The 23860-nt window shown below is 50.2% G+C and overlaps 8 protein-coding genes and 1 non-coding gene across 9 annotated transcripts; 4 read left to right on the plus strand and 5 right to left on the minus strand.

Moving 5' to 3' along the window:
• Window positions 1-46: 46 nt before the first annotated feature.
• Window positions 47-2842, minus strand: BO87DRAFT_347682 (ubiquitin ligase complex subunit HRD3; the record flags this gene model as incomplete). The annotated part of the gene is made up of 4 exons (XM_025620941.1): window positions 2708-2842; window positions 2503-2640; window positions 510-2432; window positions 47-441 (listed from the first exon to the last, which is right to left on the minus strand). The coding sequence occupies exons 1-4, from the start codon at window positions 2748-2750 to the stop codon at window positions 47-49; spliced, it is 2499 nt and encodes an 832-aa protein (XP_025485080.1). The 5' UTR covers window positions 2751-2842.
• A 579-nt stretch (window positions 2843-3421) lies between these two features.
• BO87DRAFT_3415 (DNA-directed RNA polymerase II core subunit RPO21) lies at window positions 3422-9237 on the minus strand. Its single transcript, XM_025620701.1, has 5 exons — window positions 8982-9237; window positions 8752-8908; window positions 8617-8687; window positions 3686-8556; window positions 3422-3629 (listed from the first exon to the last, which is right to left on the minus strand). Exons 1-5 carry the CDS (start codon window positions 9108-9110, stop codon window positions 3614-3616), a joined length of 5244 nt encoding a protein of 1747 aa, XP_025485081.1. The 5' UTR covers window positions 9111-9237; the 3' UTR covers window positions 3422-3613.
• A 505-nt stretch (window positions 9238-9742) lies between these two features.
• BO87DRAFT_371787 (Set1-mediated histone H3-K4 methylation subunit Swd1) lies at window positions 9743-12095 on the plus strand. The gene is made up of 6 exons (XM_025622122.1): window positions 9743-9990; window positions 10043-10104; window positions 10164-10252; window positions 10327-10467; window positions 10528-11690; window positions 11759-12095. Exons 1-5 carry the CDS (start codon window positions 9921-9923, stop codon window positions 11615-11617), a joined length of 1452 nt encoding a protein of 483 aa, XP_025485082.1. The 5' UTR covers window positions 9743-9920; the 3' UTR covers window positions 11618-11690; window positions 11759-12095.
• Window positions 12096-12603: 508 nt separating this feature from the next.
• BO87DRAFT_420727 (class I SAM-dependent methyltransferase) lies at window positions 12604-13833 on the minus strand (the record flags this gene model as incomplete). The annotated part of the gene is made up of 2 exons (XM_025627020.1): window positions 12604-13489; window positions 13643-13833. 2 exons carry the CDS (start codon window positions 13831-13833, stop codon window positions 12604-12606), a joined length of 1077 nt encoding a protein of 358 aa, XP_025485083.1.
• Window positions 13834-18144: 4311 nt separating this feature from the next.
• Window positions 18145-18872, plus strand: BO87DRAFT_3511 (uncharacterized protein). Its single transcript, XM_025621113.1, has one exon. It carries the CDS (start codon window positions 18239-18241, stop codon window positions 18734-18736), a length of 498 nt encoding a protein of 165 aa, XP_025485084.1. The 5' UTR covers window positions 18145-18238; the 3' UTR covers window positions 18737-18872.
• Window positions 18873-19685, plus strand: BO87DRAFT_3524 (uncharacterized protein). The gene is made up of 2 exons (XM_025621181.1): window positions 18873-19586; window positions 19664-19685. Exon 1 carries the CDS (start codon window positions 19009-19011, stop codon window positions 19567-19569), a length of 561 nt encoding a protein of 186 aa, XP_025485085.1. The 5' UTR covers window positions 18873-19008; the 3' UTR covers window positions 19570-19586; window positions 19664-19685.
• Window positions 19686-20847: 1162 nt separating this feature from the next.
• On the minus strand, window positions 20848-20945 carry BO87DRAFT_t11. The gene has a single exon. It is a non-coding gene; the product is annotated as a tRNA-Val (tRNA).
• Window positions 20946-21123: 178 nt separating this feature from the next.
• Window positions 21124-22546, plus strand: BO87DRAFT_371789 (uncharacterized protein). Its single transcript, XM_025622123.1, has one exon. It carries the CDS (start codon window positions 21462-21464, stop codon window positions 22218-22220), a length of 759 nt encoding a protein of 252 aa, XP_025485086.1. The 5' UTR covers window positions 21124-21461; the 3' UTR covers window positions 22221-22546.
• BO87DRAFT_3528 (tRNA guanylyltransferase) lies at window positions 22294-23786 on the minus strand. The gene is made up of 8 exons (XM_025621208.1): window positions 23700-23786; window positions 23557-23646; window positions 23300-23431; window positions 23201-23245; window positions 22951-23126; window positions 22802-22890; window positions 22646-22750; window positions 22294-22595 (listed from the first exon to the last, which is right to left on the minus strand). The coding sequence occupies exons 1-8, from the start codon at window positions 23711-23713 to the stop codon at window positions 22368-22370; spliced, it is 879 nt and encodes a 292-aa protein (XP_025485087.1). The 5' UTR covers window positions 23714-23786; the 3' UTR covers window positions 22294-22367.
• Between the last annotated feature and the right edge of the window lie 74 nt (window positions 23787-23860).

The raw sequence follows: 23860 nt of genomic DNA on the forward strand, positions 1-23860 counted from the left end.
CTAAATCAAGCATATACATTACGGCGAAAAGCACAATTCTATATCATTAATGACCTACCGCCCCAGCAAGCCAATCATTGAACCCCGGCTCGCCGGGGCGAGGGAACATTCCCCGATCATTGTTGGCATTGCCTCCTGCCGCCGCATTCGCGCCGCCGTTGTCGTTCTGACGCTGGCGGTTGCGCTGCTGTCTCATATACACAAGCACGAGCAGGGTTGCGGCAAGACTGAGAATGAGCAATCCCTCCAGAAAGCTATCATCAATATCGAGCTCCAGCTCGTCGTAGTAGCCGTCTTCGCGGTGGTCGTCCAGGCGATTGCTCGACATGAGTTCGTCCTCCTCGTCCTGTTTGTACATCTGTGCGCGGAAGGCGGCCTCTTCTTCCTCGTTGTTCTGGATAAAAGTGGCGATAAATTCCTTCAGGGTTCGATGCGATCTCACTTGTGCGTTGGTGTGTAAGTGTGACTGTTCGGATCTTCTCAGCGGGAATAATGTTAGGGTTCCTTACCTTCTTCCTCTTGGATGGGGTTGATGTCTCCGTTCGTTAGCCAATTCCAGTATCCCCGCATCCGCAGTTTAAGCAGACTGAGCTTCACGGGCAGATACGCCTCGGAGCTAGTCTCCAGCGCGAGATCGTAGTATCGCTTGGCCATGTGGAAGTCTTGGTCCACGGCAACACCATTTTCATGCATCCATCCCAGGTTCCAGTACGCCTGTGCGCTGTAGTGCACTTCGGCTGCGGTGTGGTAGCAGGTCGAGGCCTTCTCCGCATCCGCGGCAATTCCCATGCCCGTCAGGTAGTAATCGCCCATCTTGAGCAAGGAGTCGATGTTCGCCTGTTTGGCGGAGCGTGTCCAGTAGATAAGAGCCAGCGCCGCATTCCGCAGCAGAGCCGGTCTGCTCTTCTTGGCTCCTGGAAGGATGGTATCAATGGCGAACAAAGACCGCTGCTCATCCAGCAGGAACGCAACATTGGACTGCGCATGCTCGTAGCCCTGCTCCGCAGCCATCAGCGCCGGGATAAATGCCCGTTCCTTGTCTCCGTTCTCATATGCAGTGTTCGCTTCCTCGAAGGATGAATGGATGACTTCCGCCCGTTCGGCGACCATCTTGTAGTAAGACGCGGCCATTCCGCAGTGTCGTTTCCGCCCAACCCCATTGTTGGACAGTTCTGCAAGGTAGTAGAAGGCCTCCATCCAGCCCCAGCGCGCAGCGAGTTCGAAATAGCGGGTGGCGGTCTGGACATCGCCTTGGTCCAAAAACAGGGCACCCAGCCTCGTTTCAGCGGCCGGGAAGTCCTGCTCGGCGGCAGCCTTGAAGTATGATGCAGCTCTGAATGCATCCGGTGTTACGCCATAGCCATGCAGGTACATCAGTCCGAGCTCATGCTGGCAAAGAGCATCACCATTCGCGAGTCCACGCCTAAACCAAGTCTGGGCAGTTGCAAAGTTCTGTTCCACCCCCTCGCCCCGCAGGTACATCATGCCAATATGGCCTGCTGCTTTCGAAGCCAGCTTCTCAACACCAACAGGATGGTTGGGGTTCACCGACCCGTCTTTATTCCAGTACCGCTTGGTGACCTGTCTGAAGTAATTCATCGATTTGCGGAAATTCCTAGGCAAGCCGCGGCCCCCTTCATAGTGCATCTTGCCCAGGCTGAAAGTAGCCTTCAGTTCGCCCTTTCTCGACATCAAATCCAAGTACTCCAGGACGTCTTCCAAGCTGGCTTCCGTGCTCGAATGCGTTCCATCGCGCGCAGGCGTCGATACACTGGCGCCTTCACCATAAACACCACCCTCTTCGTCCGCCCAACGGTAGGACTCGCGGATCATGCTATTGCCACCAGGCGGTCCAGATCGGTAGTAAGCAATAGCCTTGTCGGCCACCTTCTTGTAGTAATAAGTCGCTTGGTCGCAATCTCTAGGAGCCCCGATTCCAGCGTGGTAGCGATACGCGAGGGTCATTTCCGACTTCGTATTGCCCGCTTCGGCCGCAAAGGTGTGGTATAACAGGGCCTTGGCCTGGTCGCGCTCCACCGCACCTCCAACACCCGTTGCATACATAAACCCAAGCATATATTGTGCCGTACCGTTTCCAGTCGACGACGCCAAGGTCTGGTACCAATGGAAAGCCTGCTTGAAGTCTCTCGGGTGGGTGAAGTTGCCGTAGAAGTTCATTTCCGCTAGGAGGAAGATTGCATCGGGGTTTTGGTCCTCCTGCGCCGCAATCTTGAGTTCGTTCGCAGCCTTTGCAACATTTGGATCGAGTTTCTGCTTGTGTGTCCCATCCGGCTGCGGTCCATTCATGAATAGGATCCGGAAGGCTTCCTGGGCGTAATGCCAAGTGTATCCCAGTAGACCGGACGGTTTCTCGTGAGTGAGTATGGGGATTTTGCTTTCTCGGAGGATTCCAAGGGCATTTTGGACGTGTTCTATTGGTACATCAAGAATCTAGTTGTTAGCAAGGATGAGTGCGCTGGCGTCATGCACAGGGCTGCTCACCGTGTCCCGGTAGGCTGTTAGAGCCCTCGGGCCCGCTCGAGGACTCAGCATGTGCATATGATTCAGGAACGACATCTGTTAAGGGTTCTTGTTTGTCGGGCTGTCCATTATGTTCAACCGCAAGCGCCTGCAGAAGCACTGGAAAGTGGTGCTTGGAGGTCAGTAGCTATCGCGTGATGCGGCTAAGCTCCACAGTGAGACTCACGAAGCGCCAACGGCAGGAAACGCCACAGCCACCAGTTCTTCATGTTGTGTGAGAGAGATGAGTAGGAGTGAACAGTGAGAGGCGCATGGCGACTCTGTGCTCAAGCTTCCGATAAGTAAGAGAGGGGGGAGGAGCTGACAGTGAAGATGAGCACTGGAGACTCGGGGGAGTTGCTTGCTCGGCCCCGATGCGGAACGGGCCACCTGGCGTTGCGGAGCTTCATTTCGCCGACGTTCTTGGCTCCTTCACTACATTACCATCTAGACTACAAGTACATCTACTACTACTCTTGATCACTACATGGCACATGTTTTGGCAACCATTTTCATTATTATTGACCTCCGGTCTCGTCCATAACCCATCTGCAGTCGTCTGTGTACAAAGCATAGGGATACTGATCGATCGCAGCAATACACGCAATAACTCGTCCTCGATGCAAACTCAGAGAAAACAACACCATCTCCGGAGAGGACCATCGTATTCTCATAACCGAGTCATGGTCCACAAGCATCCTCAAGTCTAAACGCTTGGTAGTTCAATGTGCAAAAAAAAAGGGGAAAGGAAGCAAGCAAAACACAGAATATCACCAACCCACAAAACCGTTCGCAATTTCAGCAGGCTGGCTCGAAGAAAAAGAAAAAGTAGGAAAGAAAACTAATACGGGATAATAAGGGGATCGACCTGCAGGCTGACGCAAGAAGAGAAAAACATACAGTTTAAAAACGGATGGGTGAAAGGGAAAGGCTACAGGCGCCCCAAATTCTGCATGAAATAACCAACCAATTCCGCAACATACAATGCAAGATGTTTTTTTCTTTTGTTCCTCTTAGGGGTCGTCTGGGAGGTAGGTGATAGTACAATGATACAGCGAAGGTCAGAAAGAAGCAAAGCAACCATCTTAGGATTTCACTGGCGTGGAGATCTGCATGCTTGGTTAGTGACCAAATGATATTCAATCGCTGCTCATGAGTGACTTACGTAGGGCTGAAAGCCGGCGACGTCGGGCTGTAGCCAGGAGACGTTGGTCCTCCAGGTGACGTCGGCGAGCCGGCAAAGTTGGGAGATGTAGGAGAATACGTCTGGGGGCTCGTAGGAGACCACCCAGGCGAAGTAGGCGTATACTTAGGTGAGGTAGGAGAAGTGGGTGACAGATGCCGGCCAACACCACCAACAGCAGGGCTTGTCGGGCTGTAGCTAGGCGAGGTTGGGCTAAAGGCCGGTGAAGCCGGGCTGAAACTGGGTGAAGTAGGACTGTAGTTCGGCGACGTCGGTGAGAACCCTGGCGAAGTTGGCGAGTACGATGGCGACGTGGGAGATGCCTGGCCATACGCAGGAGAGGTAGGAGAGTATGCTGGTGATGTCGGAGCAAATGACGGACTCGCTGGGGAGAACCCAGGAGACGTCGACATGAAACGAGGACTGGTGATAGCCATACCCGGTGACGTGGGAGAATAACTCGAGGTCGGGGAGTAGCCAGGCGACGTCGGGTTCGCGCTGAACGGACTGCTGGGGGAATAGCCAGCTGGGCTTGTAGCTGCCGGACTGAACCCGCCTCCAAAGCCGCCAGTAGGCTGGTATTCGGTGAAGCCACCAGGAGTCTCGGCACCGGCTTGGCGAATGGGAGAGAAGTTCGACTCGGGGTCGGGAGTGCCGATGTAAGCACTCTCCTGCATAGGCGAGCCCGTGTCATACTGAGTAGCAGCACCGTCGGAGATGATGGCATCCTTGGCGCCGATCGCTCCCATAACACCAAAGCGAGCATTGTTCGACACGACAGTGTTCATGAGGTTCTGGTCAAGGTAGATATCGAACTCTCCGGTACCAGCAGGAGCCATCTGGCCCAAAATAAGGTTCTCAGAAACACCACGGCAATCGTCCAGCTCTCCGAAAGCGGCCGCTTCCAACAGAATCTCGACGGTTTCTTCGAACGAACAACGCATGAGTGCACCGTTATCAGCACGGTTGATACCGTGTCGAGTGACGGGTGTCAGGTAGCCTCGTACAGTCATGACATCGACCAGCAGCGCCAAATGGCGGTGGTTGACATAAGAACCGTCGAACGCAAGCACCTGGGTCAATTCGCGAAGAACAGCTGTCCGTGCGGCTTCGATACCAAACACCTCGAAAACCTCGATAAACTGGTTGGAGTACGTGCGAGTAGCATCGACACCGGGGATTGCCAGAACCTCACCCAAAGACGAGCCACTTGTTTCGAGAACCCACTCCTTGCAAAGCGGGTCGGTCTTGCTAGCGAACAATGATCCATCTTCCAGAACTCTGACCTTGCTCTTCTCGTTGATGAATGCCCGCTCGACGCCGGGAACACCACGGAGGGTAAGAGTGTCAAGGAGATGCTGCTCCAACTTCTTAAGCGTAACATCGTATTCAATGTCGTCATCCTCCTCGTCCTCCTTGTAATCCTGGATCTGACGGATACGGATAACCTGCTCATCGGCGTTGTTATCACTAAAGATGACAGCGATATCCTTGGGGTAGGCAGCCTTGATCCTAGAAGCGACATCCTGCACAGTGAGACCCTTATCCAGAAGCTTCGGCCGACTGAGTATAATACGGAGCAACCACTTGGACTGGCGCGACGCATCATCCGTGACATCTTCGGGAATGATGAAGTAGGACTCGACCATATCCCGATCGTTTTCGATGACCGTAGTCTGGATATCGGGATCGTAGTAGATCTCGGTTGCTTCCGTAACGGAACGCAAGCTTGTGTGTTCGACAGCGCTACGCAATTGTTTGGCACCCTCCTTGTCAAATGACCGAGCAGCTTCCTGGTAAACCGTCATAGAGGGCGTCTTGATGTTGGTAGCGACGTTTAGGATTTCCTTTAGACGAGGAACACCCAAGGTGACGTTCTTGGACGAGACACCAGCAAAGTGGAAAGTGTTCAGTGTCATCTGCGTGGCAGGCTCACCAATGGACTGAGCAGCAAGCACACCAACCATTTCGCCAGGGTTGGCACCAGCCTTGGCGAATCGGCTCTCAATAGCTCCAATAACATGCTGGAATGCCAGCTTGTTCATGGAGTACTCCGTAACCAATCTGCGGAACGCGAGACGGCTGCGAAGCTGGGCCTTGAAAAGCAATGTCGCGTTTTCCTGAGCTTCACGCGAAATGATATCATTTCCGCGAACCACAAGCAAGCGATCCAGCAGAGAACGCACCTGAGGGATGACCTCAGCGGGATGAAGATCGCTGATGGTACCCTCGCGGATCCGGAATGTAGTTCTGGCGGTTTCCAGAATACGCTGCACATTGATCGGGAGCTGCATCATCTCCTCGTCTTCCTTTGCCACAGAGCGAAGGAATGCACGATCCTTAAGAAGATCCTCCCATTCTTCATCCAGATGTCTCTGGACCTCGACATCACCTGCGATTTCGTTGGCCTGCTCCAGTACCTCTGGTCCCAGGGTGCGCTCAGGATCCATCAGATCGACACGGAAACGATCACGGAACTTGTCATCCGAGCACTTGATGATGTCCACCCGCTGGTTCTCAATATGAGCACCATCAAGACCATCTTCTCCGTAGATGAACTGGATGATATCACCCAAAGAGTTCCGAACAGTGCCATCATACTTGACCATGACTTCTTCAAGAGCCTTGACCAGCTTACGTTGGATGTAACCGGTTTCAGCGGTCTTAACAGCGGTATCAATCAAACCTTCTCTACCAGCCATGGCGTGGAAGAAGAACTCAGTGGGGGTCAAACCACGCAGATAAGAGTTTTCAACAAATCCACGGGATTCCGGAGAGTAATCGTCCTTGGTGAAGTGAGGCAAGGTACGGTACTTGAATCCGAAAGGAATACGCTTTCCTTCGACTGACTGTTGTCCGACCACAGCAGTCATCTGGGAAATGTTAATAGTCGAACCCTTAGAACCGGACCGCGCCATCTGGATGGCGTTGTTCAGATCCTTCAAACTCTTTTCGGTTTCGCTACCAGCCTCATCACGAGCGTTGTTCAAAGCACGAGACACCTTACTCTCGAAGGTCTCACGGACGTTCATACCGGGTAGAGGCTCGAGAGTGTTGTCAGTAGCACTTGCAGTGATCGACTCGACCTCCTTCTTTCTGTTGCGCACACAGTTCTCGATCCGCTGGATCGTAAGCTCATCGGGGATAGTGTCACCGATACCAATACTGAAACCGTTGTGCAAAAGCCAGTAGTTGACAATTCTCTGCGCACCATTGAAGAAAGCAACAGCCGTACCATGACCATACTCGTTAAAGATAGTATGGATGACACCACCACCGCTAGCACCAACCGTCTTCTTAGAGAACATACCATACATCAGTTGACCGTTGTGGATAAGAAGACCACCGTCAGCCAGAGGCGAGAACTTCTCAGAAAGCGGCGAGTTATCCTTGTCCACACGCAGAAGGTTAAGACCAGAAGGAAGCGCCATACTGATCATCTGCTTTCCGGTCCAGCGAGGTCTAGGCTTCAGAATTGCCGGGGGAGGAATCACCCCATCCCAATCAGGAACCCACATCATGATGTTCATGACTTGATCCTTGGTCAAGAAGACATCACGCCGGCAAATCTTGTAAATACCACACAGCGTATCCTGCACGATACCCATGAGCGGACCGTTTCGCTGGGGAGACACGATGTTCATGGGGACCAATGCCAGTTGACTCAATTCCGCGCGCGATTCCTCGCTCTGAGGGACGTGCAAGTTCATCTCATCACCATCGAAATCGGCGTTGTAAGGGGTAGTGACAGACAAATTCAACCGGAAAGTGGAATAGGGCATGACGCGAACACGGTGACCCATCATGGACTCTTTGTGAAGAGAGGGCTGTCGATTGAACAGAATGACATCGCCGTCCATGATGTGACGCTCAACCTTCCATCCGTACAACAACTGTTGACCACCGGCTCTCTTGGCATGACGAAGATCGATGCGCTCGCCATTGTCTCGGACAATATACCGAGCACCCGGGTGTTCGTTCGGACCGTTCGAGACCAGAGTCTGCAATTTCTCGATGTTGTAGGGTGTGACAACCTCGGGATAAGTCAAGGTTCTCGCGATACTCTTCGGAACACCGACCTCCTCAAGAGACAAGTTGGGGTCACCAGTAATGACAGTACGTGCAGAGAAATCCACACGTTTACCCATCAAGTTCTGTCGTAAACGACCCTCCTTACCCTTCAAACGACTCCGAATAGCCTTGACTGGGCGATTCGACTTCTGCATGGCCTTCGGCTGACCAGCGATATCGTTGTCCATATAAGTGGCGACATGGTACTGCAAGAGCGACTCGAACTCGCGCACGACGTGCTCTGGGGCGCCTTCCTGCTCACAGCGTTGAACATTCTGGTTGGCTCTGACAATTTCAGCCAGCTTATATGTCAGATCATCCTCACCACGCTGGCCGCTGGTGCTGCCGCCGACAAGCACACTGGGACGAACAGGAGGAGGGGGAACCGGCAAGACGGTGATGATCATCCACTCGGGACGGGCATAGTCATTGCTCAAACCCATGATACGAACGTCCTCGTAAGAGATGTTACGGAAAACGTTCAACGCAACCTGTGGGGTGATAACCTTCTTCTCAGGTTGCTGCATGTCCATCTCATCCATCATCTTATTCGGCTTCCACGTTCCAACAAGAGTGATACCTTCCTTACGAATCTGAGGTTGGGCATTACCGCAACCACCGTGCATCCGAACGGGTTTGGAGTTCTCTTTCGAGAAGGGCTCGTCATCGTCCGGGGGAGGGTCGGCTTCGCAGATAAGAACGTCTTTGGACAGTCGCCAGATGTGGTCGAATCGTCTCTTGGGGTCTCGCATGCGCAGGGCTTCTAAAAACTTGGGGTCGGACTGGTTTCATGTCAGCAAATATGCCGTGATAGATTTGCCATCCCATAAGGGATGACTAACCGTATTGGCTTTGATCTTGCCACAGTTGTGGCAGACCGTCTCAAGCAGCTTCTTGATCTTAGTCAAGAAACCTGGAGCAGACGTTAGCAAGCGTACAATATGAGACTAAAATCCCCTGGCTGGCCGACAACATACCGATATGATAAACCGGTGTGGCAAGCTCAATATGTCCGAAATGTCCTGGACACTCCTTCTGGCCTTCCTCACAAGTTTCACAGTTCCATTGCCGATCGATTGTTCCCAAGCGTGGATCGTTCAAACCCTTTGTGCGCGGCCGTTGCCGTTGATCATCCTGTTTGTTGTGTTACCGCGTTAGCGTTTTGCCACGTTCAGTCGGTGTGGGCGGCACTTGAGGAAAAACAAACCATCGTCTCCGGATATTCAACATGGACCACACTCATCCGCTTGATCTCCTCGGGTGAGAACAAACCAAACTGGATCTCCTTGATGGTGCGCAGAGGCGCCTTGGAGTAGGGAAAGTACACGTTCGCCATGATGGTGGTTGGTGTCGTCGGTTGATCGTTCTCCGAGGGTATGCGATGACGAAGGAGTCGAAATATGACCGAGCAAGACAGAATCTGACGTGTCGGAAGCACTGATCTATAGACAGTCTAAATGGGCTGAAGCGACGATGCAAATGTTTGCGAGCAAACTGGCCGGCCTAGGCCTCTGGCAGCCCTTGCCACGAGGGCGCCTGCGACCTTATCCACCGACTGCGCGAAGCTCGAAAAGGGCTGGAAAAAAGAGGGTCACGGTCGATCTTGGCGATATCTCCAGCTCGGAAAGTGATATCGCGATGCAAAGCGCGATGGTCGGGGTTGTTGGGCGATGGACAGGAGGCGTGTTGAGGTGATGAAAGGGAGACGGTTGGACGTCAGGTCAGTCGGCGATGGGGCAACGAGTTTTCTGAGCCGCAAGCTAGCGCGACCATCCGGCCCTTTAAAAGTCCGCAACGCTAAACCCATAGTGGGGCAAATGTGAGGTGGCAGTAAACTCTCCGCCACTCAGAGTGCAGTTACAGACCAATGATTGGGGAAGGCCATTGACAAATTTATGTGACCTCTTCACCGCCCGCTCGTCGCTTTATTTCCCCTTCGGCTTCAATTCACTTTGCCAGCCGGTATTTCCCATTCCCCGCCCGGCTTTATTTCATTGTATCTGTGGCTATTGACTACACTGGATGTTTGCGCCCGAGCGAACCTCCCGGCCTTCTTCGCAGGCTGGGAACTTACCGCCTCTTTCGTCGTTTGACTTGCTGGCTCTGACTTGACGCTTGCCGAACCATTCTGTGTGAATCTAGCATCATGAATTTGTCTCTTGTTGATCCCTTTGTCCTAGCTCAGGATTATCCAGACACGTTGACGGAGAAGCTGAGTATGTCGCACTTCATCAAGCTTCTACGGTGTGATCACTAATCCAATATCAGGAAGTGGACATGCGACTTGTCTACGGTTTAATCGCAAAGGAGACTATCTGGCGTCTGGACGGGTTGGTTGCCAACAACATGCGGGGATTGCTTCAAGATCAAATCAATAACCGTGTCCCAGGTTGATGGAACAGTAGTCATTTTTGATGTGGAAACCAACGGGGTTGCGCGAAAGCTACGAGGTCATACCAGGCAAATTCAGTCATTAAGGTAGCTCATTCACACACACCCCCTCGGCGCAATCCGCCGTACGCACATTGATGCTAACTACAATCGGTGTACAGTTGGTCAAGAGACGGCCGTTATCTTCTGAGTTCTTCTCAGGACTGGAAATGTATTTTATGGGATTTGAAAGATGGCTCCCGGGTCCGCACCGTCCGCTTCGAAGCACCCGTTTATATCGCAGAACTACACCCTTATAACCAGTATGACAGCCCTTCCATTGCTTAGCGGCTAGCACATTGCTGACGCGCCCCCTCCTGCAGCTTGCTCTTTGTAGCGTCTCTTTTCGAAGATCAGCCTGTCCTCGTGGATGTTTCGTTACCCAAGCCCGTCAAGCGCATCCTTCCATCCGCTCCATTTCGCCCTCCGCCTCCAAAGAACGAAGAAATCGACCCCGCCGTTGCTGCGAAACAAGCAGCTCAAGATGCGAAACATTCCACGTGCGTTACGATCTTCACTGCTCTAGGAAACCATATCATAGCGGGTACATCTAAGGGTTGGATCAATATCATTGAGACACAAACCTGTACCACAATACATTCCACTCGGCTCTGCAATGGTGTGGTGATCTTACTTCGCCTAGCGAGTAACGGTCGGGATCTACTAGTCAACAGCTCTGATCGCGTTATACGCACAATACTCATGCCGGATCTCTCGCAACTGGGTATCGATCTGGAGCCTACCAACATCAAACTCCAAGTGGAACATAAGTTCCAAGATGTGGTGAACCGTTTGAGTTGGAACCATGTAGCATTTTCTTCCACCGGGGAGTTTGTTACTGCGTCCACATTCATGAACCCTGACATTTATGTTTGGGAGCGGAGCCACGGCTCCCTGGTCAAGATTTTGGAAGGCCCCCGCGAAGAACTAGGAGTGGTTGAGTGGCACCCTAGCCGTCCGATGGTGGTTGCCTGTGGCTTAGAATCTGGATGCATCTATACTTGGTCGATTGTGACGCCTCAGAAATGGTCAGCCCTGGCCCCTGACTTCGGTGAGGTCGAAGAGAACGTCGAGTATGTTGAGCGTGAAGATGAATTCGATATCCACCCGGCAGAGGAAATTCACCAGCGCCGTTTAGACCAGGAAGACGAAGTCCCCGACGTTCTCACAATCGAAGTAAACAAAGACGGCGCGGAAGAGGATAGTGTTACCTCATTTCGCATGCCAGTCCTTCTTGATATTTCGGACAGTGAAAGCGAGGATGATATCATCGCGGTTGGACCCGGGACGATGAGGAGACGTAGTCCAGGCGCAGCGCGAGACCGAACGAATGCCAACGGGGACGGGGAGAAGGACAGTGTAAGTGGCGGTAGAAACGGCAGCACACGAGGTCAGAAGGGTCGGCGGCGCTAAGTTGTACTTGTGGCTAACACACTGCGTTCTCTCACTCTTTTGAGTGTTGCTTCTGTCTCACTTTGCGAGTTATCTATTCGATTATATGTCAGTTAGAGGGTTCTTGGCGTCTGGTAGGCTGTCTCAAGGGACATGACATACTCTTCGATATACTTACGGTACATGATCGGTGGAGTTTCGGTGGGAGAAAAAAATGTTCAATAGAACCCATTCGAAGGGCTTTGCGTTATTTTTTAAGCCCTCCGTTTCGCTTCTTTTTCATCTAGTTCATTAAGAAGTACCAAATCAAAGGTGGCTTTCTCACAGGACCGCCACGGTCATTGGAGTTTGTTGGGTCATATTTGAGTGGCTGGTGTTGAGAGGCCTCAGGGGGTCCGTCACCACGAGCACTCAGTCAACTGCCACGATGGTGCCATTACCGCAGAGCAGTCAGCCTTGGTTGCAGATGTTTCCAAGAAATACAACATGAGGATGAGAGTTGCTCTTGGATTCTGGCAAAGCTGATACTCTAGGGTTGTCGTGTCACTTCCGTGAGTCCCGACACCCGCATCTCACCCTCTTGAAGAGCTTATATATTTCCTCAACTTGAGCAGTATTTCCTGAGACGGCAATCATCCTCATAGTGTGAATGACGATACACGTCGTGTCCGCAAGATCCTTGTGCCGTTCGGCTGTCTGCACTAGAGTAGGCAAAAATACAACGAAGGCCTGCCTGCGTTCCTGGCATTCGTGCGTCAAAAAAGCAGTGTTGGTCACGAGTTCAAGTCCATGAGTGGTTTTGTGGACTCTGCTCGCTCTGGTGTATATGCAATTCAGTATGATCCCGTCAAGGAGACGGGATCGGTCGTCACTTATTCTCATCGAGGAAAAAGGGAATAGAAAAAAGAAGTAAACAGATAGGAGGACCCTCCCCCAAAAGGCTGTATATGGGTATCCGAAATGAAATTTGCATTACAGCCAGCGCTGCCGTAATTATTTCAGCATCTTCAAAGGGACGGGCCGCCCGGCTTCCGTGCCTGGTATATGTGTAAGATATTGTAAGCGTGGATTTCCTTGTTGAAGGCCTGTGACTTAACCTCCGCCGTGATTTGTCTGATTCTCTCCAAGTCCCAGTGAAAGATGCGACTGAAAGGGGCGAGGCTGAGCGTCTCGATACTTTCAGAGATTGCAAGGTTATACCAACGGGCTACCTTCTTCTCATGTTCATCATGGTGCCAAGGGTTGAGAGGCAACCCCACCATCTGATGGTCGATTTGAGTAAAGCCTGCCTCCTCAAGGTGTCTGATGGTATCCCGGGAGCTGTGCGCTATGGGCCTCATAGTATCTTGTGTCGCCTGCTTCAGGTATTGGTACCATTCCCGGAGTGCCAGTCCATCCAGGGAGCGATCATCGCAGCGGGGTTCGAAATCTATTTCCACTTGTTCAAACCATGCCCCAGGCTGAAGATGCCTTAAGATTCGCTTGTAGAGATTCGGCCAGCCCAGAACACTGCCGGAACCCATCTGCAGGTGGATTAGATCCCAAGAATTCTCCCCAAGTGTCCATGGCGCCTCAAAGTCAAAAGGCGCATAGAACTCGCAGTTGTCAGGGTGGTTGGGAGGCTGTATAGGTGCTAGATCTACCCCAGCCACGAAAGCATTGGGATACTTATGGGCCACGTCAATGGCCCAGATCCCAGTGCCGCATCCCAAATCTAGGAATCTACCATTTGGGGGGTGAGGTGCGTAAATTAAGCTCTCGGACACCCGTGCTACCGTGAACAGCTTATGGAAGATATCGAGACGGTCCTGCTCCTCCTCATCACATGGCAGCGGGTAAACTCCTCTGCGATAACCATGATATGTTCTCCCATTTTCTTCATAGAAGAGCCATCTGTTTGGAGGCCTAAATTAAACGAACAACAGAAGGAGAAGATCCCTGAATTAGTCGCCCGATAGTTGTAGAATACTAGCGATTTTGCACAGCACGAGGAATAGGGATTTTGCGGGGTGTGTGGGGTGCACAGTATGGGAAAGGGTGAAGTACCTGGTATAACGGCTTGTCTGATCTGGACCCCCATGACCATCATAAGGATCATCGTTGGGTGGGGGTTCTCGAGGAGGTTCTTGACCTGTGAGGACGTGAATGTCCATGGCCCCCGAGTTCTGCCTGGAACGGCCGGAATCATAAGATCCTAACCCTTGGTAGCTGTAGTTATTGCGATTCGGCGAAGCCATGGTGATTGGTGGGTGCAAAACTCGTCCGATTTCAAATATGAGACCCAGAAGTCCAGGAATCGATTCACTAAGAAAGAATCCGACTTTTCCTGCTCAAGATATGGTAAGGACACAGGGTTGCATTCAATCAAAGACCGGCGTTCTTGGTTGACGGTAACGTAAAACGCCAATGTTAGCCAACAGGGTGTATGCAGGCTGTGGGTGATATCGGGGTATCGAAAGTCAGGTGGCACATAGAGGAAGTTGGAGTTCGGCGCCGCAAATGAGCCAATGATTGAATTGAAAGGTTGGATGGACGAAAGGATGGCAACAACAACAAACTCGCTGAAGATACCCTCTGCGGAAACAAACAGTGGCTGATGAAGGGAATTAGAGGAGTGGGATTAAAAAGGGGAGTGGAAAGCCGCAGAGCAAAAAGCCAAGGCAAGTAAGAATGATCCAAGTCCACAATCGTGTATTTTATCCCGAAGCTTGGAAATATGTATGAGAGCAAAGATGCACGCACACACAAACACACACACAGAGTCACACAGTGGAGAAGAGTATCCCCAAATCTCGGCCGAGGCACAAGGAGGAATGAGGTTACTAAATAGGAAAAGGGAAAAGAAAAAAAGTCTCCTCCCCGCAAGGACTGGAAACCGTCGGGGGAAGAGAACAAAAGAGAAAGTAGCGGTCACGGCAGCGGCATAGGCGAGAAAATAAAAATAATAAATAGTATCGATAACAACAAGTAGGTGTCAGGCGTTACGAGGAGAGAAGCGACTAAAAGAACAACCATGTATCGGGAGAGGGACGATCGAGAGTTAGGTCAATTGGACTGGATCATCGGATCAGAAAGGGAAAATCCGATCCCGGAAGTAAGAGTCCATTTAGACGGCGGAGAGGAAGGGGAAGGGAGGAGGAATACAGTAGAGGGCAAAGGAGAAAAGGCAAAAAGCAAAGCAACCCTGCCTTTAAGGTTGTTGCAGCCGCTGTCTTGACCCCGTTGGGCCCACGGGCGCGAAGGCGGGGCGGTTAGAGGGCCTGGGAAAAAGGGCTGGAATGGTGGGAAACGCAGGGGAGACAGACAGACAGACAGACAGTGAGAGGCAGTAAGTAAGTGAGTAAGTGAGTGAGTGAGTGAGTGAGTGAGTGAGTGAGTGGACCAAGAGCCAAAGAGAGATTGGGTTGGGGGAAAGAAATCAGGGCAAGCAGTAAGAAAAAGGTAAACAATCTGGCGGCTAGACTGGCTTGGATTTGTGTTTGAACTACTGCCAGTTATGAGACGTGGAGGTTCCAGAGTTTAGTGGTTTGTTGTAGATGGCATCTCTGCTGCTGCTGCGAGTCAGGATGTGGTCGAGTACCGACATGGGTTCAGGATGCGACGGGGGATGGTGGGAAATGCGCCTGGCTATCGATCTGGCGCCTTCCGAGCATCATTGGTTCTCTCCGGAAGTAGAGCCCCTCCGGCAACCATGGAACATGGCTTCCTTAGCACCTCTGGGCAGCTACACGCGGATCACTAAGGTCCTGACTTGTCTCTGGCTCTCTCTGCTGTGAGGGTCTTTTCTTCTCCAACTGACGTCCGGAACCTGGATCAATAATCCGGTATTGATCCGCTACTGCCATGTTTACGGTCCCTCGTGCCCTAACAATCAATCAATCAATCAATCAATCAATCAATCAATTCCATCAATCTATCTCCTCCCTTAGCGACAAATAAAAATAAAAATAAACGTTTGGATAGCGCTTCACTGCCTCCTCAGGGCGACACGTCCACCGTCTGTGTGCCTGCTGTCTGGTACCGATCCCAGGGTGGATGCACGATGTACTAGGTATGTATGGATGGTACATGTTGACTAGCTTGCTAACTAACTCACTACTACCACAACATACAGACGCACTAACTAAGGAGTCTGGCTAGTGTTCCCAGGTGTTACCAGGTGGTGCACCCGGACCTACATACTACATGCTATATCCACAGGGGATAATCCTGGGCACATAGGCTGTCGGTATATCATACGCACAAAATACATACAGCTTGTATCCACCACGAGTTCGAAGCAGGTAAGTAGCTTAGCGTCTTCCCAATTGGTTTTTGTCTGTCTTTTATCCTTTTTCTCTTTTTTTTTCCCTTTTGTTGTTCCTTTTTTTCTTTTCTTTTTTTCTTTTCCTTTTTATTTTTTATTTTCTTTTCTTCCCTCTTTTTATTTCCTCTTTTGTTCTCGTCTCCCTTTTTGGCCTCTACTTAGTATTTCCGATCTTTTGATTTCTCCCTTTTCCGGTTTTTCTTTTCCATATGCTTTTCCCCTTTCGGGAAGAATTGGATTTCTTTATATCGGTATCCTTCTCTAGTCTACCACTTCTTCTCTATCCTCAGCATTTCCCTCCCTTTCCCTTCGCTTGCAAAAAGCCAAGAGGCACAGCATGGATACCTAACTTCGGGTCGCCAAAAACCAGTTCTCACCCAGATTGATAACTTTGGGTCAGTTCGAGGCTGGCGGTAAATGATTGGTGTTGAAGATGTCGCTGGTATTCCGCCCTTCTAGTACGACACCCTGCCTCCCAACCGGTACCAAAGAAGATTCAACCCTTCGTTCTTTTTTTTTTGGCCTGAGGCTCTGATACGAGTCCCCATTGCCTCGGTTCGCGGCTTGTATGTATCCGTCTTACCAGTAACAAGACGCAAGAAAATAACGGTGATCACAATAATGGGGGATCATCCGGATATACAGTGAGTGTGAGGGTGTACCAAAAGGGAAATAAAATCACAGAGGAAAATGAGGGAAAAGAGAAGAAAAAAATCCTGGGCAAGAAAACTCCACCAAAAACCATCTTGTCTAATGGCTTAGAGTAGGTTAGGGCAGGATCAGTTTGCCCGACGCTATAAAACGGAGGTTTGTGAGGGGGGAAAGAATAATGAACCAAAGAGATTGAAACGAGCCAGGATCGAGGGAAGACAGCAACCATGGATGGGTCCTCAATCAAATTTAGCCCAAGTGACTTCCGGGCGGGATGCGGACCGTCTCCCACACTTAGTTGAATAAAGGAAAGTTTCCTCGGGGGAGCCACTAACGCACAATATCTCCGTGGGCCTAGCGGTCGCTGCCCGCATTCTCAGGCATGCAAGCGTTAGGCAGCGTTACCAACACTCTGGTTGAAGGATTTGAAGCTTCGGACGTGCTTCCCTTTCAACCCTCGCCCGTAGCGCCCGCAGCGCCCACCACAGGCAAACCAAAACCCGTTCCAACCCTCCATCGTTCAGGGTCACTAAACCCACGGCATTGCGTGCAGCCGCTCCGGAGTGGATCAATTTGCTGAGGGCGCTCCGTATCTGTCTCTCGTAGCGCTAGATACATTGTATCTCACTGGCTAGAGAGACAAGAGACTCAGACTCCTTACACGCACGCTGGTCGTTGGTTCCACTCAGGCTCCATCCTGGACGACTACTAACTAGTAGCCCGTGGCTGTGGGCATGGACATCATGAGTTCTGGTCCTATTAAGTATTGGACAAGACTTTCCAGGAAAGCCAGGAAAGGATCATGATCGGAGATTATCATGATACTCATCACATCATGACCTCGTTGCGGGTGATCAGGAATAACTCCTCAAGTGGGGGCATGTTGGGAGGAAGGAAAGCCCACTCCTTCTCGACACCTCCAACAGACAAGAAAAAGAAGGTTTTACTCTGTACTACCTCAATTATTCTCGGGATTCTTTGAAGTGTTCCTCAGCCGTACTCTCTATCATACCCACCACTTGGAAGATTAGTGAAAGTATGGGAGGCTGGCTGGGAGGGGGCTACGTTACATCCAGCTATTCCTGGACGGGCTGCACCATGGAACTCAATATATCGGGACAACATGCTGGATCAGCGTTAGGAGCTGAGGCCTGTGATTCATCCCGAACGGTTGGACAAACAATATGTTAGGGGAGAGGGGGTGTGGAGGTCAAATAAAATAAGAATAATAAAAAACAAAAATTGAAATTAGAAAGAGGAAAGCCAGAAGAAGGCTAAATTCAAAAGCGAACAAAAGATCCAAGGCTCTCTCTCTGTCTGCCTCAATCTCTCTCTCTCTCTCTCTCTCTCTCTCTCCCAAAAAAAGCAAAAATTAGAGAGAAAAAGAGAGAGAAAGAAAAAGGACTGGGCAGGTGGCGGAGGGATGGACGGTCAGCGCCGTGAGCCGGGCACACTATGTGCTTAGGTCGACGCATGTAGTATGTACTCCGTATGCAAGTTGTCCCTCCTGTACTCCATACATACATCGTACATGTGTCCTTCCAATCCATCCCATGGTCACCCGCCCGCTTGGCGCCCGAACCAGCCTGGCGTTTGGCCTAAGGGAACAGCAGTTGCCTTAATGTAGGAATCTCATGTTGATCGTTTCACCGCTTCCCAGACTCTCGGGTCGATGGTGATGATGCATGCATCATCCTTCTATGCGTTGTACTTGGTGCCTGGTCAAACCGGCTGTTCTCACTTGCTCGGCCTGCATACACCGGAGACTTGGGATTTCCCCTTCCCCTCTCTCTCTCCCTCTCTCTCCTCTCTCCTCTCTCCCTTCACACACAGTAATCACACGCACTGACGACTGGTTCTCGGTTCTTCTTACCTCTACTAGTCTTTCAATTTATCTACTTGATGGCTGTGAACCATACAAGTCATGCCTTTTTATTTCAATGTTGTTTTTTTACAGTATGTGGTACAGATGTACATCAAGTCATTTTATTACTGGATGCGTCCAGAAGATAGGCACTTTTTTTGACGCTTGCTCCTCCGCGCTACTAGTACCTTCCTTAATGGCCACTTCAATCACTTTCCCATTGTTCGTTGACAAGTCAACCTCTTACCCCCGACTTGAGTTCCACGAATCTCTGCAGACCAACATTGCTGCAAGGCTCGCATTTATTTACCTTAAATGACACAACCTAATAACCAAGGGTTGATTTGGGAAGGAAGGAAGGGAGATAGTGAGAGCTCTGGTTGTGTCTTCCCGGCTATCTCCTTCCTTTGGGGAATCATCACGGGGCACGTACTATACTAGCTGGCTTAGTACTTCAGGCCCCCCTCTCAAAATCCAACTAGATGGTTGGCAGCAATTACCGACCAGAAACTTTACCCCATCGAGGTTTAACTCGATCATGCAGTTCTGGGTTAATTACACGACCAGCAAGTTGATAGCCCCGATAGTTAGATGCGTACTCACTGCAGAACTATACCTGTCCTTCACCTCTACAGACCTACGGTGTTGGTTTCTAAGCATAAGTCCCCTGCTTGCTCCGACTTCAGAATGGAGTCGTCGTGGCATCATCCACCGTCGACGCCCGGCCCGGTTTCCAATGTTCCCCATCGGAAATATCAACCCATACGACTGCTGCCCCATGATTTGCCCAACCGTCTGGCCTTCGGAGTCGGCCGTTGGCCGTCAACAATCGACCTTCCTTTCGGGGATGATGTTGGGACCAGTTGCGGTCTGTTCATTAAACAAAAGCCGATTTCTGGTGCCGTGCATTGCAAAGCTCTCAGTCTGTTGTGGCTGTTCTTTCGAAATCTGGTGAATATGTTATACCTACTATTATGTAGGGGGGGTGTTCAGCTAACGCAGTTACCGTCCTATTTCTTGCATTCGTGTTTGCCTTGCGGAACGTGTCCGTCTATCATTAAATACAGCTACTTTTACCGTTACGGTTCCCGTCCAATCAGCGAGGCATGGCTTGACATACAAAGGAGCCCCGATTATGAGGCTCACCATTGAACCTTATACAAACAAGGGTAGCTGAGTACTTACCTACAAAAAATCACATGGCATCTACGACTGGAGACTTTTAGTTACTAATGGCTATCGCCAGCCACAGCCACAAATTGATCCGCGTTCGGTCAGGCAAAACGGCAATGAGGCTTGAGGTATTATTAACAACGAATCTCCGAGGAGACCGTGAGTGATTTTCCTTCAGAAAAATTCTTAGCGGGCACGGTCCTCATCGCGCTCTCTAAGATGGTCTTGCACACTGAGTGGAGACTAAATGGCCGTGTCCATAAGTACTTAAATCGGCGTTTTATACAGCAAGGCGGGCGGTGCATGCCGCCTTCATAGCCTAGAACGATGAACTAGCGAACGGTGACAGGCAGAGTGGAGACTCTTCCATCTGAAGAAATCACCCCTTTCTAGGGAGGAATTCTGCATGTCTTACCGCACTAGGTAGGTAGATAGACCGCGTCGTGGAGGCTTCCTTATATGTTTATTTTTCTTTGATAAATTCAACATCTATAGCTTATTAATACGGTTCAAAGCTAGCTAGGCATGATCAATTCATGGTGGAGTTAGTCGAGATGTCATTAGAACAAAGAAAATATACTAGTAGTACAAATTAGAGATGAATTAATAGTAGCATCACTGTCGACATGCATCGGTTGCCATAATCCAGCAACTATCCTAGCATTCGTCCAGCTTTTTGTTCTTAATATCATTACTACATAGCAGTACTTATTTAATAGCAACTCTGTGAGTGTCCTAGCATACGTGTCGCTGGTTGAGATTAGTTGTGGTATCATGATCATCAAGTTGACCCGAGTATTTATATTCCATACTACCACATGAATATACCCAACACCATGTACAAACACCGACATCGCTATAGCATGCATACCCCTTCAATCTAGACCACTCACTAATAACTTACCAATAGCTTCATAGCGACCAATACTATACCCCATAACAACACAATGTATAGTTACCTACCTACCTACTAGTCAAAGAGAGGAAGGAGACCGCGCGACCAGCATAGTCAGTCAGTCCATTTGAAATCCATACCAAACTTCTCCTAATAATGCTTCCTACTACTATTTCCCGTTAACAGGGATTATGATATCGTAACGGCAAATGAATAAATATATATATATATATATATATATATATATATGCATATTACCTACTTCCACTATGCACAGAACCCACACACAAAACTTTACAAACCTAAATTCAAACCATAGATAAACATAGAAAAAAAACATGAAAGGGAGAAAAAAACAAAAATAGTCGCGCCCGGGATCGAACCGGGAACCTTCTCGGAACCTCATCAGATAATAAATGATGATGTGAACGAGAAATCATAACCATTAGACCACGCGACTGTGATTTAAAGTTTGAAAATTCTTGGGCTATAATTCAGAAGAAAGATTGAACCGGGACGGGACCGGTTAATTATCTTATCGCGCGGAGTTTTTGCAAACCAGCGAGCGGGCTTGGTGGTGGTTTGGATTAGATAGTAGTTAGATTTTTTTTCAATCACCCTGTCCTTCCTACACGACTATCTGTCTCTATCTATCTATCTATCTATCTATCCCTTCGCGGTCGTCGCATTTCTTTGCTTGTGTGTGTGTGTGTGTGTGTGTGTGTGTGTGTGTGTGTGTGTGTGTGAGTGTGTGTGTGAGTTGGGGGTTATTTTACATAGCGGTTTCTTTTTCTTTCTTTCTTTTCCCTTCTTCTTTGATTTACACACGCACGCGCCGTTGGCAATCCACCGATCGATTGATCCATCCGTCGAGAATCAGTCGCATTCAGCGAACGACCTAAATACCTACCTACCAACCAACCTACCGAATTTACTACCTCCGAACCAATCCACCTCCCATCACAAAGAAAAATAAATGGACGCCCAAGCCTACCTCCTCCGCCACGGCTGGTCCGGACCCGGCAACCCACTCAACCCGAACCGACGGCCCGGCACACACGGCGGACTAGGACTGACGAGACCGATTCTCGTTGCGCGACGCCAAGGCAACCAAGGCGTGGGAAAGAAGACGACCAAGGATCCCACGAATCAGTGGTGGCTGCGGGGATTCGAGGACGCGCTGAAGGGCGTGGGCGATGAGAATAAGAGTGCGGGGGATGCGAAGCGCACGCCGAATGCGTTGACGAGTGAATTGTATCGCTATTTTGTGAGGGGGGAGACGGTTCCGGGGACTTTGGGGGGTAAGAAGAGGAAAGCTGAGGATGAGGATGATGATGGGAAGAAGAAGAAGAAGAGCAAGGGAGAGGAGAGTAAGGAGGAGAGACGGGTGAGGCGGGAGGAGAAGAGGAAGAGGAAGGAGGAGAGGGCGAAGAGGAGAGAGGAGAGGAAGAAGAAGAGGGAGGAGAAGGAGGTTAGGAGGGCGGAGAGGGAGAAGAAGAGGGCGGTTAAGAAGATGAAGAAGGAGAAGAAGGAGAAGGCTGGTCCTGAGGATGAGTATCCTACGCCGCCGGCGACGGAGGTGGAACAGACGGAGTCGAGTGGGAGGGATGAGGAAGAGGTGAAGAAGGACAAGAGGGAGAAGAAGAAGACAAAGCGAGAGACGTCTGCGTCGGATGACGGGTCGAAGAAAAAGAAGTCGAAAAAGTCCAAGGATGAGACGGCGTCCTCGAATTGAATGTGAATGAATGGGATAGACGGATGCTCTTTGGCAGTTTATAGATAGATTCGACTTATAGATACCCATGGCTGTGCTACTTGGTTGTATATCCTCACGAACAATATTTGCATTTTCATTATCATTCTTTTTGTCGTCATATCATCATCATGCTACTTCCTTGGCTTCTGTAGGCAGCTTTCCTGGCTTGCCGGAGAGAATCCAAGGCCGTCTCTCCCAGAATTCATCCTTGATGATGTCGACATGGTCGACTATGACCTGCACTTTGCGACGCAGTTTGCGGATCTTTTCTTGCTGTGTCTTGGAGGGTGTGTCCTCCTGCAATGGCGACGTTTCTTCCTGCACGCTGGAGTCTGATTTTTCTTCTAGTTGATACTGTACCTTGGTCAGTAGCCACACATACGAAGCAGTAGAGACATACATACCTGGCGATAGATAACACTGCCCTTCTTGTAGATTTCTTCTTCATTGTTATAGTTGATGCCGAACCTCTTGAAGAGGATCTCATTCTTGTCGGAAGACAGAGTGCCCTAGTCGACACTGTTAGCAGCAGTAGCAAACTTTGAGCACCAGAAACTCACCTTCAATTCAAGTTCAGCTTCTCTTCTATCCATCCCACCTTGCAGGACCATCGACCAGAAAGTCGTATTGTAAAGGTTATTGATATGACCTGCAGCATATTAGCAAACGAAGAATGGAACGGCCAATGCTGCCAATAGGCACAACTCACAATCCACCTGCCGCCAGCTCATATAATCCCTGAAAATTCTGGAGTTCGGGTACATCACTGCTCTTCCATCGAACGAAGGCAGAGCTGCTGGCTGCAGCGGCGTATCTGGGAAATACGTCCCCCATAGATAGATGTAATGCGCCGTGAAAGTTGACACAATTGTCGTTACTAGTTTGCTGTATTTCAAGCAGAATAAGTCCATACTGCTAGTGGACATAAAATAATGCGCACGGAAAGAAGAATAACTTACGCACTCCGCCGCTCAAATAATTGGCAGTTGGGATGAAAAGCGAAACTAATCTCAAGTCAATATCACCCCATTTGACCCGGAGCATGTCGCATCGCATACCTGTACTCATCGCTAATGCCGTAGGCGATGCAAAGATCAGGAAGATCTTTCATGACGCCGACGGCTGCGGCATTCATTAGGTCTAGAGCCCGACGGTCATTGGGCTTTATGAAGCCATAATAATCAGAGAGTCTACATTCCGTCAGTTAGCGACATGTAAACAGCCAGCTCTTAAGATAAGGAGTTAATTCAGCTGCTAAGAGCAGCTTCGAAAAGCGCAGCATCATGTTGAAGCCTTGAGAGGGAGATGCACTGACTTGTGGAAGCCTCTGCCATCGATCCGGACCACAATCCATGTATTGGGAAGTAGAACGTCCGGTTGCTCGAATGACTTGACATATTCATATCTGTGGCGGTTAGCAGCTGCTCTTAAACTTTACTTAATATATATGGAACTTACTTGGAATTTGCCATCTTGCTTTAGACTGCAGTATTTGGGACTGGCGATGATTGTTGTGCAGGAAAAGCCGTCGGGCTGGCGAGGGAGGATGAATCATGAAGATTTGGGTGGGGATGAGGGACGAACCGAACCGTCCCTTTACGGCCAGCGTTGCGCTGCTC

The sequence above is a fragment of the Aspergillus neoniger genome (genome assembly GCF_003184625.1).
Source record: "Aspergillus neoniger CBS 115656 unplaced genomic scaffold BO87scaffold_1, whole genome shotgun sequence".
Lineage (NCBI taxonomy): Eukaryota > Fungi > Ascomycota > Eurotiomycetes > Eurotiales > Aspergillaceae > Aspergillus > Aspergillus neoniger.